General features: G+C 53.0%; 1 pseudogene and 3 gene segments (V, D, J or C); all 4 read left to right on the forward strand.

Annotated features, from left to right (window-relative positions):
• Window positions 1-14,493, forward strand: part of LOC102460817 (Ig lambda chain C region-like) — a 244,889-nt gene that overhangs the window by 190,059 nt on the left and 40,337 nt on the right.
• The window catches only part of LOC106731771 (immunoglobulin lambda variable 5-37-like), a 71,710-nt gene that overhangs the window by 26,605 nt on the left and 30,612 nt on the right, over window positions 1-14,493 (forward strand).
• LOC149520682 (immunoglobulin lambda variable 5-37-like) lies at window positions 2,471-3,138 on the forward strand. The segment is given in 2 exon segments: window positions 2,471-2,585; window positions 2,696-3,138. Coding segments are annotated over 2 exon segments (474 nt in total).
• LOC149520683 (immunoglobulin lambda variable 5-45 pseudogene) lies at window positions 11,390-12,185 on the forward strand (annotated as a pseudogene). Its single transcript, XR_016348380.1, has 2 exons — window positions 11,390-11,616; window positions 11,742-12,185. The product of XR_016348380.1 is annotated as an immunoglobulin lambda variable 5-45 pseudogene (transcript).

A 14,493-nucleotide genomic window follows, 5' to 3' on the forward strand; every position in this document is an offset into this window, starting at 1 on the left:
CAGATTCTCGATCTGGATGGGAAATGATTGACTCCATCTCTCTTGGGAGGGAAGCCCTGACCAATACCACCCAGCTTCTCTTGAGAGTGGTGTTCATAGGACACCCCTCTCAGGTACAGGGCATCCCTTGTCTTCTAATCAATGGGGTTGCCATCAGATTCCTTCCCTTAGAAGGTTACTGCCAAAGTGTTTTCCACTGTTGTACTAGTGCTGAGAGCCTGAAAGCAAATCCTCACCTCTGTCGGGATTGGCGATCTCTCAGTTGTCTTTCTTCTCCTGGCTGTCACATGCTGCCAATTTTCTTCTCTATTCTGCACTGTCCTCTGTAGTTCTTCAGCATCCTGTGCCTGGAGTTTTAAATGCTGCCTTCTCTTCAGAAAGTCTTCATCTTCTCTGATGGAGCACAGGGTTCATATTTGGGCCTCTGGTCCTTCCAGTCACTTCTGTTCTCTGGCAGAAGACAAACATGGCCCATGCTGTGCAGGTCACAACAGCTGATCTCTCACTATCCACACTGTCTTCCTTCTGAGAGACTCCTCAGATGCTGTATTTATTGTGCATGGAAGCCTGAAGGGGAGAAGAAAGAGAGAGAAGAAAGAGGAGAACAAAAAAAACTTCCAGGCAAACTCCCTCTGTCGGCTACTCACTCAGGTTGCTCTGGCTGCCTTTGTGACAAGGCTGCTGTCTCCAAACAGGTGCCGCGGGTCAAAGCCCCCAAGCCAGTCAGCCCCTCCAGGCCCACCTGGAACAAAGCACTTGATCAGATTCTATAAGTAGAGCTTCTCTGCTGGGGAATACAAGGGAAGGGACGCTGGGCCCATGCTATTGGCTGACAGTGTGACAGTATCATTGTTATCTCCACCAGCCCTCTCCCTGAACTGTGCCAGTTACTGACGTGTGCTCCCTTGCACATCCGACCCAGCAGTGCAATGGAACTGTATGTCCCCCAAGTGCTGCACAAACTGCAGCTGGTTAGTCTCACTCCAGCTCAGGGGCATTATCTACCCACGCTCCTCGATGGGGAAACTGGGACTTCATGGACCTGAGCTATCCCCTCCCTCAAGCCCTCTGTCTCAAGGGAGTTAGCTCAGAGATTAAAAGGAACTATGATCATGTAAGCAGGCTCAGGCCCAGTCATCCCTGTGCTTATGGCCCCACCCTTTATCAATGGCTCATCTCCAGGCTTGTGGAGCCTGGCTCCAGTGACTTCCCTGGCTGCGCCCATCAAGGCCAGTGGGATGGATGGGGCATGGTGAACTCCCCAGCCTGCTGGGCTCTCTGTGCCCCAGTGCACACAGGCTGGCATTTGAGCGTGTTTCCAAGGGACAGCAGCCACCCATGGCAGGCCCAAATGTCCCAGGAACTCCTGGGAGCCAGGGAGCGGGGCGGGTGAGACATTGTCCAGAGAACATGGAGCTCACCTGGCCAGTGCCTGGGTTCATGTCCCTGCCCAGGCCTGGTTCACACTGGCTAGCCATGTAGCCCAAATTAGGCCCCACAAAGAATGATTCCCCCACCCCTCCCAACCAGGAGTCAGTACTAAGCCAGAGTTGTCCACTCCTCTCCCCTTTCTTGCTGCGGCAGGCTCAGTGCTGCTGAGAGTGGGCACCTGCCAGGCTCCAACCCCAGGAGTGGACATTGCAAAAAGAGAGATCGAACATTATCAACAGCTTTACAATCAGTTCCACAAGCCTCTGTGTGCAGCGCTGGGCTGTTACTCCAAGGCAGTGTCTGTGCGACTTCTAGACGACACATCACCAGCCTGGTACAGTTAATGCCATTACTGAGTGTCTGTGCCATAGACAAGAACTATGGGGTGCTGTGAGGCATCAGTGATGTCATGGAATAAACACGCAGTCTGATTTACAGATTCAGGTCAGACAGAAGCGTTTACTGTGATCACAGGAGAGGACGCAAAAAGACGTACTCTGCCTTAACAAAGAAATCTCGGAGTTTATATACCTATGTAATTCCCGGGAGCACATAATGCAATTTAGCAGAAAACCAGAACCATATGTACTTAAGTGGTTACATCTGTTAGTTCTCCATGAGTACATCTTTTTTTTTGCAAACCTTGCAGTTTCTTTGTCTGTAACTCAGCTTGCTCAGAAGGCTCCCTTCTGACAGACCACACACCACGAATAGACCCAGTCCTTTGACCAAACTTTCAAGCCTTGTATGGCCTACATCCACAGTGACAAAAACACGTTGTGATTTCCCTTCCCCATCTGCACAGCTGAGCTCATGCCAATCCCAAGCTGAATTGTCTATAAAACCCTGCCTGGTGCCAACACTGATGCTCAAGGGGCACTGACTGACACAGGCCTTACGTGTCTAACGACCCTCACCAGAAGACCGCACCCCTTCACACTCGGCACTTTCCCTGTGGTCAGGAGGCCCAATGAGACAGCATCAGATTTGCATAAGGATGGAGCTTGAATGTGCCTCTCCCAGAAGGATCAATAAAAGGGGCAGATATTGTCAGGCGATCACAGCACGTTTGGTGGGTTTTTCTCCCAGGCTCTGAGATCTCCTCACCATGCTCTGGGCTCCCCTCATTGTCCTGCTGGGGACGTGCTGCACAGGTGAGGACGGGAAAACATTGAGCTTGCTGCTGGACTCCGTGCAGAAACGGTGCCACTAGCACCACAATGGTCTGAGGGGACTTACACAACTTTTGTCCTTATTTTCCCAGGTTCCAGCTCGCAGCCTGTGCTGACTCAGCCGCCTTCAGCGTCAGTGTCCCCAGGAAACACCGTGAAACTCTCCTGCACCATGAGCAGTGGGACCAGCATCAGTGGCTACAACGTGAGGTGGTACCAACAGAAACCGGGGAATTCCCCACGGTACCTGCTGAGATACAAGTCAGATTCTGACAAACACCAGGGCTCCGGGGTCCCTGCTCGGTTCTCGGGTTCCAAGGACACGTCCAGCAACACCTGCTATTTGACCATTTCTGGGGCCCTGGCGGAGCATGAGGCTGACTATTACTGTGTTGTGTGGCACAACGATGCTTGTCACAGTGACACAGTCAGATGGGGAAGTGAGACAAAAACCTTCTTTGTCTTCCCTTCCACCAGCCTGGGGCCTGCACATGCTGCTAGTTTTGGTCTCTCCCTATAACATATCACACTAATACTTGCTCTTCACAGCACATAGCAGCTCCTTACAGCCGGTGATGGGATCAGAGCCAGATTAAGAGACAGGCACCATCTATATGCCTAGGCCCAGGGTCTTGGGAATGAGATCTTAATCTCAGCCGTCATTAAAATAAAATATCCAGCCATGCCTCACGGGCTGCTAAGGAAAGCTTGAAGTGTGACCACAGTGTGGCTCACGCCTGCCTCTCTCTACAGGGGGCCTGGATCAATAGCTCCGAGAGCTGTGACCCTTCCCCCCCATTCATCTTCATCCTTTCAACCTGCTGCTCTGTGGAGGTTCTCAGCAGCAGAGAGTTTGGGGGTCCTGGCTGATGCCATCTGAGCACAGCTCTGCTGGGCTGGTGGCCACATGTAGCAGGGCGCTGATGGCGTCCCAACTTAATCTTCATCCAGGAGGCTGCAGCTGCCTGAACAGGTGCCTGATTGTTGCCCAATGTGAATAAGCCAAGAGCTTAATCAGCCCAATTAGCACGGAGCAGAACGTCCTCAGGGGAAGAGGGGAAGGCTGGGCAGGGCTGGGAGAGATGCTGCCTGCACCCTGGAGCATCAGGGACAGGATCCTGGCAAGTGTGATACCAGCCACGGGAGGTAATATCAGTCAATGAGAACCACCCACTGCGGGGACTCACTGTGAGGCTGCTGGGCATAGGTGGTGGGCCAGGGAGGTGTGTGGCACGTTCCCATGTGCATTAGGACTGGAAGAAACAAATGGTGCAATCACACCCAATCCACACCCCTTAAATACTCCCACTACACTACTATTTGTAGTACTGTACCACTGGTGCTCCAGCTCCAGCAGCTGCCCTGCGGTCTGCCCTGCCCACAGCACTAGCCCACTCTACAAGGGAGCAGCAGCTGCCTCCCGGGAAGGGGAGTGCTGCCGTGAGGCTCTGCAGAGGTGGTGGTGGGATTGAAATTCTTTGTGCGAACCCAGGCAGGCGGACACCTGAAAAGGAACTCAGGTCTCCATGCCCTCCAGTCTCAGCATGTGCAAGGGGAGCTATGGCTCCAATTACACCCTCATGAGACGTCCCTACTCAGGGCCTCTGGGATCTTGCCAAGAGAGCATAAGAACAGCCACATGGGGTCAGACCAAAGGTCCATCCAACCCAGTGCTCTGCCTGCCAACAGTGGCCAGTGCCAGGTGCCCCAGAGAGGATGAACAGAACAGGAAGTCACCAAGTGCTCCCTCCCCGTCTCCCATTCCCAGCAAAGAGGGGTAAGGCGGATCCTGAGGTTTGTAGTGTAACCCATGGGCTGCCAGCTAATGGCACAGAGCTGGATTCTTTATTAATCACGGGGCAGCATTGGCCTGTCCCGGAGTGACATTTGGCTGGCAGGCATGTGAATGAGCAAGTTACACTGGGCACACACCCGGACTCCATATAACTAGCTGCACCTCCCTGCGGGAACCAACCCACACGGCCTTAACGTCTGCCACCGCGCAGCAAAGGGGTGTGTGAAAATGGCCACTGGTATCGCTCAAAGGGGCAAACGTACAGAAACCTCCTGGGAGACGGCGGCTGCTCTACCTTTGGGTCACTCCTTATCCTAGGGGGAAGGTCACAGACTGGGACATGAGAAAGGAAAAACTGTTCTTGGTGGATACTTGTATGACTCTCAATTGTGCTGGTTTGAAAGGGCTCTGTTCCAACAAGACTTTTAGCACTGACACAACATGGGAGCAAACCTCATCGCAGCCACTACAGCTGCCCCATACTGTGACTAATCTCTCCAGAGGTGGGAGGAAGCTGATGACTTGCTCACCCTGCATCACACAGAGAAGGAGACCAGCCCCTGAAGGAGCAGCTGGGGTGTGCACAGTGACTGTGAAGTGATGCTGCTCCACAGCCATGCAGAGGAACAGCCCCAGGCTGTGTGTGACACTGACCACTAGGAGGAGCTGATCATCCACAGCCCATAGGATGCCCAATGGGGTTTGCAGTTCCCAGTGACCGGCTGGCAGCTGCTGGGCTAGAGGCATCTCTGGGCTCAGGGGTTTCAAACCCTCACAGCTCTCACACGGCTGGTAGGAATGAGGTTCCCTGGGGCCTTCTGCTCTGAGGGCCCAGCTCTTCATCCAGCCCCTTCTGTCCTCCCTGTTCCACGTTCTCCAGGGCAGAGGCTCCCCCCAGGGGTATGATGAAACCCCCAAACCCTGAGGGCAGAGAGGGAGAAGCCCTGCAGCTGCCTACACCTGCAGCCCACCTCCACCTAGCTTCCCCCTCCCCCCGTCACTCCATGCTCTGCCCTGGGGGAGCCCGTGTAAGGGGGATGATCAGGTGACCCATCCCCCCCTGCTGGCCCCACAACTCACAGGGACCAGCCAGCTCCTCGCTCTCCTGAAATGGGGCTGGCCAGAGTCAAAAGAGCAGGTGAAAGGAGGCAGCTGGAAGAGCCACCCCAGCCTCCCACCCACATCCCAGCGCCAGAGACCAGGGGAGGTGACTGCAGGGATTGTGGGTTGGGGCCACAACAACAAATCTCAGCTGGTTTGTTACCCCAGGGGCAGGCAGGCGGATGCTCAGCACCATGAAATAAGGGGTGTGGCCGGTTGTGCAGCCTGAAAGTCCTCAGCTCCAGAGGTCTCTACTGTCCCCTGGCAAAGGGTAACCCAAAGCATTGCTCTTACCCCAGTTACAATGGGGCTTTATACAGACAGCTGCCCCTCCCTGTGTTTCTATCCTCCCTATGGGGCGGGTGTCCATAGGCTTTGGCAGCCAATCAGCCACGAGCAGATTTGCATGAAGGGGCCATTCCCCAGTGCTGGTGTTTTAAGGGGGAATCGGAGGATCCCAGCCACAGACCAGTTTGCCTCAGGAAGCCGAGCTCGTCTGGATCCACCATGGCCTGGGCCCCCCTGCTCCTCGCCCTGCTCACCTACTGCTCGGGTGCAGTAACTCAAAAAGATTTTAATCCAAAAAGATTTTCCCTTCCCCAGCTGCCTGTGCTGGCTGCCTGCAGAGTGAGCTCTCTCTCCGCACAGCAATGACACAGCAAATTGATCCCTCTGTTTTCTCCTCTTTTCCCAGGTTCTCTGGCCCAGTACGTGCTGACTCAGCCGCCCTCAGTGTCTGTGTCTCCAGGGCAAAACGCTCAACTCACCTGCTCCGGGAACAACATTGGTAACAAGGTTGTGCAGTGGTACCAACAGAAACCTGGCAACGCCCCCCTACTTGTGATATATAACGATGACAGCAGGCCCTCCGGAATCCCTGACCGATTCTCTGGTGCCAACTCCGGGAACACGGCCACGTTAACCATCACTGGGGTCCAGGCGCAGGATGAGGCTGATTATTACTGTCAGGTGTGGGACGATGACAGTAGCTCTCCTCACAGTGACCCAACCGGATGAGGAAGTGAGAGAAAAACCTCCTCATTAAGAAAAGCCTCTTAACATTCTTTCTTGTGATGGGGGGGTGGGCTAACAGTTCAGAGGTGGGGACAGGCCTGCATATTTCAATTTCCCAGAAACCTTTCAAGACAAGGTTCCCAGCCACTTTTAGTGTCTAATGCAGGTTTGTTTGCGAGCACCACTTTGATGGAATGTGAAATTTCATCTATAGTCTATATATGTTTCCTGTGTGACTCTGCATTCCGTAGGTGATGATCTAATGGGAATTATGAAGCATGAAAGTGTTCCTAGTGCATTTTTGGCATTTCACACAGAGCTGAGGACTCAGATGTCCTCACTGCCTGGAAACACGTAAAGCCCTCCTGCATAGTGGAACCAGCTTCAAAGACCACAGTGAACACTATTCCCAGCAGGATATCGGGGGTTCTCCAGGGTACATTAGTTCCCTCTTAGATTCTGAGAAAAAACAGGGCACTAGTAGTATAAGCTCATACTACTGGCTCTGCTGGAGTACCTGCTTCTGCCTGTGCATATCAGGAGATACCCAGTAGCACCCTGTGCTTAGCCACCTGAAGGGTTCACAAGGTGAGGTTGCTGTCATTGTGTTCTGGTTTAGTAATGGAAGCAAGACAAAAATCTTCCCCTCACTCCTGCAGCCTGTATTCTGCTGGGATGTTCATGTCTTGCTGTTTGGTTTCTGTCTTTACCAGGGTTCAAAGATCGCTGAACTGGGCTGGAATGTCACCCCAACGTTTTTCTCTGCATAAACCTGTCTGTGCACATTCTGATTTGTAACATCATACATGTACATTGTCTAGCACTTCCTCAGGGTTCAGAAGAAAACTGTGCATTGACTGGGTACAATGTTTCCTAAGACTCTGAGCTATAGCTTGTAAGAGCCTCCCCAAGGAAGTGCAAACTGTCATATTTATCTCAATGGCCCCTGAATTCTGAAACCCAACAGACAAGTACAGTCAGATGGAGAATGCAGACATTATTCAAAGATGTTACAGGGCAGAATATATAAGTGACTGTGTTGTATTTGTAAGATTAGGTGCCTTCTCTCTCCCTTGTGCTCTTTACCACTGGGCAGGAAGCAAAGTTATCAATAGCATAAATGCAGATTTATCATACTCTCCTATTGTCTGTATTTTCTATCAGTTCTCCCAAGCCCCACAGTGTGCACATTAGACATTACAAACATTTTTTTCAGCAGCGCCACTACAATGACAGGCTGTCTGGAAGACTCCCAGGCCATGCTTAGAAATAGACAAAATTCCCCCGTGCATTAGAAACACATACTTTACAAACCAATCAAATTTGGTCCTGAATCTCCATGGCAGTGCCTCCCTGTCTGTGCCCAGCTGTGGCTGCTGGAGTCAGTAGACTCACTGTGCTGCGCGGTCGCGAGCCTGGGGACAGAGGGCAGAGTGTTTTCTATGGGGAATCTCCCGTGTTGGCCTTTGGTGCTCAGACCGTGGTTGGTCCCGCAGATCATGAGTCACAGAAAAAGGTCCCTCTCTTCACCCAGGTTTTATTTTTACCCCCCGCTTTACCCTAGGGGAAAGCTCAGTTTAAATGGTATTTCCATGGCAGTCAGGTTAGTGTCTGTAGTATTGAATAGCAAACATGTGCCCAAAGGGGGTATGGGACATGTGCTTGCTTGCAAGGAGTTACATACTATTGTAAGAATGGTGTGGCCCCTACAATCACTCCCTAAATTCCCCCAGTCCCAGTGTGTCTCCCAACCTTGGGGCTGGAGGGCTGTGAGGGGTTTGGAAGGTCGCTATCTCACTCCTCACTTTTCCCAGTGCAGAGCTGGACTCAGTCTTCTCTCCCTGCAGCTCCGATAGATGTGGCAGGTCAGAGATAGCGTGTAACTGCCCGTGGTGTGTGAAGCCCCACCAGGTCTATGCAAGTATCAGAGGGGTAGCCGTGTTAGTCTGAATCTGCAAAAGCGGCGAGGAGTCCTGTGGCACCTTATAGACTAACTGAAGTGTAGGAGCATAAGCTTTCGTGGGCAAAGACCCACTTCGTCAGATGCATGTAGTGGAAATTTCCAGAGGCAGGTATATATTGTCCTGCATATTTATACCTGCCTCTGGAAATTTCCACTACATGCATCTGCCGAAGTGGGTCTTTGCCCACGAAAGCTTATGCTCCTACACTTCAGTTAGTCTATAAGGTGCCACAGGACTCCTCGTCGCTTTTGCAGGTCTATGCAGACAAGCTCTACAATGGTGGTGGGCGACCTGTGTCCCACCGGGGTGCTATGGAAGCCCACAAGACATTGTGTTTGCCATTGCCCACGTTACCAGTTTCTGTTGAGTTTCATCCGAGAGGTTTGCTCCGACCAGTGTTACAAAATGTCACGCACTGCAAGCCAGGGCTCAGGCAGGGAGGTGTGTGGTGCGCGCTGACTGCACACAACACTGACTGAGAGAGTCCTAAGCTCCCTCTGCAGCCAATCCCAGTGCTACTCCGACTCAATCAGCACATCCTATAAATCTTAGGTGCGCATGCGCAGTTCCCAAAACTACCACGTCCCTGGAGATGCTCTTGGTGACAACAATGTGGCGGCTGACCCAGAGGGAGGAGGGTCACTTAAGTGGCCCATTCAGTAGCCCATGGAGTTTGGGACACTAGTAACATAAACACCAAATGCTTCACTCTTGTAGGGCCGCAGTTTGTCCTGTTACCCATGTGGCATCTCCAGAGAAATCAGAAGTAGCTGGGCAGTGACTTTCAGAGCTCTGCCCCTTTCTCTGCCTTTGCCTGCCCCACACAAGCAATCCCAGTGTCTCTCAGCAAGGGACAGGCCTAAACCCTGTGCTGGGAGAGGTGTCAGCTCCACACTGCTCAGCTGATGCAGTGAAGAGCTGGTGTAGCCAATGGTCCCACAGGTGTCAGGGCTGCCAGGGCCGGCTTGAGCCATTCCTGCACCCTGGGTAGCGGGAGCATGATGCATGCACGGCTTCACCGCCGGGTGCACGGCTCATGCACAACCCTGCCTTCTGTTGCGCGGAGCCCTTTAAAGCTGCCATCAGGCATCCCCCCGCCCATTGGTTGGTGCCCTGGACAGCTGCCCAGCTAGCCACACTCTTAATTCGGCCCTGAGGGCAGCAGCCCGGCCCCTGCTTCTCTGATACCCAGATGAATTGCCAGTCACTTGAATGAAGTGCTGGAGACAAACCTTGACCCCATCAGTCAGTGCCTGAGCCGTTCCCTCTCCCCAGTGTGTGACAGTGTCTCGCTGGGTCCCCCAGCACAGGAGGAGGGGATCGGCTGGTGTCTCTAGGGTACTCATCTCTAGGGTACTCGGTGTCACCAGCTGGCCCATGCTGAGTGCAGGGCAGTGGCACTGCAATGGGAATAGTAACCGGCCCTACCAGTGCCAGGCATTGCAGCTCCTTAGTCCAGTTGCTGTCACAGGACCATGTTTCCAGGAGTGTTGTAGCTGTACACTAGGTTCAGCCATTTCCTTGTGAACAGGGGCCAAAGTCTGTGAACAGCCAATCCCATGGCACAAGCAGAAATGCCCCTACCCTAGGTAGAACTTCAAAAAAGCAGATTTCTGACATGAATCTGCTGGGACCGGCTTTTTGCTCTGCATGCACGGAGCCTGCCAGGCTGCCAGGGATACAAGGGACAGGATGGGTGTTGGTCATGGTACCAGGAGGATGAAGGCATTGGACTGTGATGGCAAAGTGTGCCCTGCTGCTGTACGGCTGGGACATCAGTGACCCTGGAAACAAGTCCCATGTAACAAGCCCCGACACAGTGACAGTACAATGGGAGCCACTCTAAGATACCCCCAGCAGCTGTGCAGCTTAACATTAAGACCCACAGAGGACCTCTGTGTTACACATCAGTCCCTGTTACACATCACTTCTGTGTTAACCATCACTCTGTGTCGAACAACAGGCCTGTCCTGAACGTCATTCCTTGTGACAAATCACCACTGTGTTGCACATCACTCCATCCTGCAAATCACTCTCTCTTACTCATCACCTTCACATTGCACATCATTATATGTTACATGTCACATCCATACTGGTGCACATAAGAAAATTCACCCTGTACAGGATAGGAAAATCACAAACCACACTCTATCCATACCCCTTCTCGGATGAACTTTTCCAGCTACATGGGGTTGTTTGCCAACCTGAAACACCCAGGTCCATCAGGTACATGTGCAGTGCTAGATCCTGGCAGGATCCAATGGCTGGAAATTGGGACTAAAAAATACAAACAGAAACTACGGTGTGAATATTTAACATTAGGATGTGGGTTCAGTGAGGGTACAATTTACTGCGGGTCATGATGGATTCTCCATCACTGGCACCATTTGATTTCAGAAGGGATGTTTTTAAGGGATACGCTGGTTGAAACAGGAATGACTTCAGGGCTTTTTTGGACGTGTGTTACATGGCGCTCAGGTTGGATGATCACAATGGAGTCTCTTCTTGCCTTGGAACCAGTGGTTTGGTCTAAAGCACGGCTGGAAACAGGCTGCCCAGAGCAGGTAGCCGGGTACATACAAGTGCTGCCAGCCATTCTGCTGCGTTGTTAGTTTGTCCGCTCCAGTGAGGAGCCCAGTAGCAAATTTTGTTCTCGAGGTCAGTACAAGGGGAATGACAAAGTCGTCCCTTAACCTTGCTCTGGGGAAGCCAAAATAGCCTCGGCTCTTAAAGTCTATGGCTTTGAGGTGTGTCCATGGGCAGTTAACCCTTTGAAGCAGGTTAAGTCTCTGAAGAACAGCAGAAACACAAGCATCAGCTTCACTGGAACTGAAAAAAAGCCCTTATAAATTAGAAGGCCATCACACAATGCAGGCTGTCCCATTCACATGATTTGGCTAGGGCCAAAAAGGATAGGAGCAGATTAGCATAAAAGAGGAGCTTAGCTGCTCCTCACTCACAGAGACTGATATAAGGGCCAGGAACTCTCCGGCAAAGTCAGCATGACCAGTCTCTCCCAACGCCAGCAGGCAGCTCTCGGAGGGGACAGTCATCCTGTCTGGCAGGGCTCCGAGGGCCTGAGATCTCCTCACCATGCTCTGGGCTCCCCTCATTGTCCTGCTGGGGACGTGCTGCACAGGTGAGCACAGGGAGGGCAGGTTAAATACCCATGGAAGTTATTGCTGGAGCACGAGGCACAAACTGACTCACTGGTGGCTGGGGAAGAACAAGGAGGGTTTGACAGATTTTTACCATTATTCCCAGGTTCTAGCTCCCAGAATGTGGTGACTCAGCCGCCCTCAGCATCCAGTGTCCACAGGAAACACCGTGAAACTCTCCTGCGCCATGAGCAGTGGGACCAGCATCAGTGGCTACAACGTGTACTGGCACCAACAGAAACTGGAGAATTCCCCACAATACCTGCTGAGATACAAGTCAGATTCTGACAAATACCAGGGTTCCGGGGTCCCTGCCCGGTTCTCGGGTTCCAAGGACACATCCAGCAACACCAGCTATTTGACCATTTCTGGGGCCCTGGTGGAGGATGAGGCTGACTATTACTGTGCTGTGTGGCACAACGATGCTTGTCACAGTGACACAGTCAGATGGGGAAGTGAGACAAAAACTTTCTCGTCCTTCTGGGCTGAGAGGGGAAGTGAACAACTTGCACAATTGACTCTCTTCTTGCCCCAGTCACACATCACATGAACAGTTGGTCTATGGAGTAAATTTCACCTCCTCACATCTGGAAGGGGCCTCAAGGCCAGTTTATGTCACAAGCTCTCTAGGCTTCTGTTCTGTGTCCCAGGTTCCTGGTACAATGCTGAGGTCAGAATCCCATCTTTAGAAAAATCTCTTTCACCATCATGATGTAGTACAAACCTGAGCAATGTGATCTGCATGTAACAGAGCCTGCCTGAATGAGCAGAGAGCCTGAAACAACAGACACAGCATTTCTGTAGCTTCCCAGTTGCACCCCCCAGCACTTTGAGGGCAGAGTTACTGAGGCTGTTCCTACAAGGGTCTGCTGGGGAGGGGTCAGCAGGCAACCCCAGAGGCCTCTGCCTGGCTGGGTGAGCACTAGCCCTCCTGCTGCAGGGCCAGAGTGCTGGTGACAGGTGCACTGGGCCAGAGAGCTGGGACTCCCATTCTACACCAAATAGAATCCACTTGCTGTGCTCTCTCCTGTGTTGATGGCCCTGACAAGGTGAGGAGCAGCAGGGCTGCACTGTGGGGGTGGGTCCGTCATACAGTTTTGGTGGATACAGAAGCTTGCCCGAGACTTCAGATTGCCTGTCTCTGACAGGGACAGCACTGTATGGCCCCTGTCCCCCTCAGACTGCTGTGCTTAGGCTGAACCATCTCTGCCCTTCCTCCAGCCCAGTCTCTCGCGGGCGATGGAGCTGGGTGTATCAGACTGTAAAGGAATCAGAACCCTGGCTGAGCAGCCCCCGGAATCGCTAGGGGAGGGAAGGAGCCACCGACCTGCTCTCTCAGGAGTTTTCACGACTGCTGCAATTCTCCCTTCACACCTGCTGGGGAGCAGGGAAAATGGGTGGAGCTGCAGCCCCAGTAAAGCCTCATACAACATCCCCCTTTACATCTCCACTGCTCACTGGCCTATGACTGTCAAATCTGCCTCCTCGCTGTCCAGCTGGGCTCTGACACAGGGTCTCTCAAGCTGTTCTTCCTAGTGAGTGGGAGCAACTTGTCAGCCTGGGTAGAAGTGTTTGTGTCAAGTGTGGGCTCTTCAGGGCCGGGGAAGCGCAGGAGAGTTGCTGTCTGCCCAGGCTCTGACCAGAGTCAGTTCTGGAAGCAGCGTTGTGTCCTGTCACCCTGGCAAAGTTGGGCTGAGATTCCTGGGAGAACCAGGGAATAAAACTCCTCAGCATAGACCCAGACTCCATAGCACTGATTGCCCCTCTGCCAGGGAGCCGGCCTGCCAGAGCAAAACTTTTGCCGTGGCTCAAAAAGAGCTCACACTGCTGTCACAATAGGGGTGCTGCTGTGAGGGAGAGAGGCAGCAATACCAATATATACAGGGAGGTGGGGGGAGGTGGCTTCCCTCCTCTCCAGGCAGGTGCAAGTGCCCACGTGCTGGGGGAATCCCTTCCACAGCTGTGAGCAGGCTGGGGAGTGATCAGTCCAGGGAAGAACACCCTGACAGGAACAGCGGGAAGGCTGGAAACAGCTGTGCAGAGGTGGCACCTGCAGAGTGGGACAGTCAGCGGGGGCAGCGTTCGGAGGAGTCAGCCAGCAGGGTCTAAGCGCCTGTGAAAGGCGGCAAGGACTGGCCAGAGCGACACCAACACTGACCAGCAGGGGGAGCCCTCCCCTGTCCAGCACTGGCGCTGGGAGTCCAGCAGTGCACAAGTGTCAGGGGGCCCAGCACTGGGCTGGAGACGTCTCTGGGATTTGGGGCTTTCTCTCCTTCCTCCACTCTCCCAACTTTCGCTATTGTCTCAAACCCCACTCCCCTCTCTGCGCCCCTCTGGGGCAGGGCTGTTCACACTGGCATCCTGCTTGCCATGGCAGAATGGGTACCACGAGTTCACCAAAACGCAACCCCAGAGAAGGGAGATGAGAGGAGAGGAGCAGTTCTCTTCCTCCTTCTGCTGACACAAACCCCTCTCCCCCCTCTTTTACCCCTCTGCCCACGCACACACACACACAGACACACTCGCCTTCTACAGGGAGCAGCTACTGAAAGCTGTCAGGAGCCAGCTGCTCTGGGTACAACCCCTCTCCCCTCCATGGTTCACAGCATCTGTGGTGTGTTCTTTGCCATCTCTAGGTATGTGTCTCTGATAATGGTCTGTACAGATATAGCGCTTTGGGAGCCCGTCCCCCTCACAATCAGCTTTATTTTCCATTCTCACAGAATGCTACGTTTGCAGAGACCTCAGGACATCATCGAGTCCAACCCCCTGCTAAAATAAGGACCAACCCCAACTAAATCATCTCAGCCAAGTTTTCCTTCCAACTGGAAAACAGAACAACTCGCAGGCCTGTCAGT

Source organism: Pelodiscus sinensis, chromosome Z (assembly GCF_052426305.1).
Source record: "Pelodiscus sinensis isolate ZL-2025 chromosome Z, ASM5242630v1, whole genome shotgun sequence".
In the NCBI taxonomy this organism is placed as follows: domain Eukaryota; kingdom Metazoa; phylum Chordata; order Testudines; family Trionychidae; genus Pelodiscus; species Pelodiscus sinensis.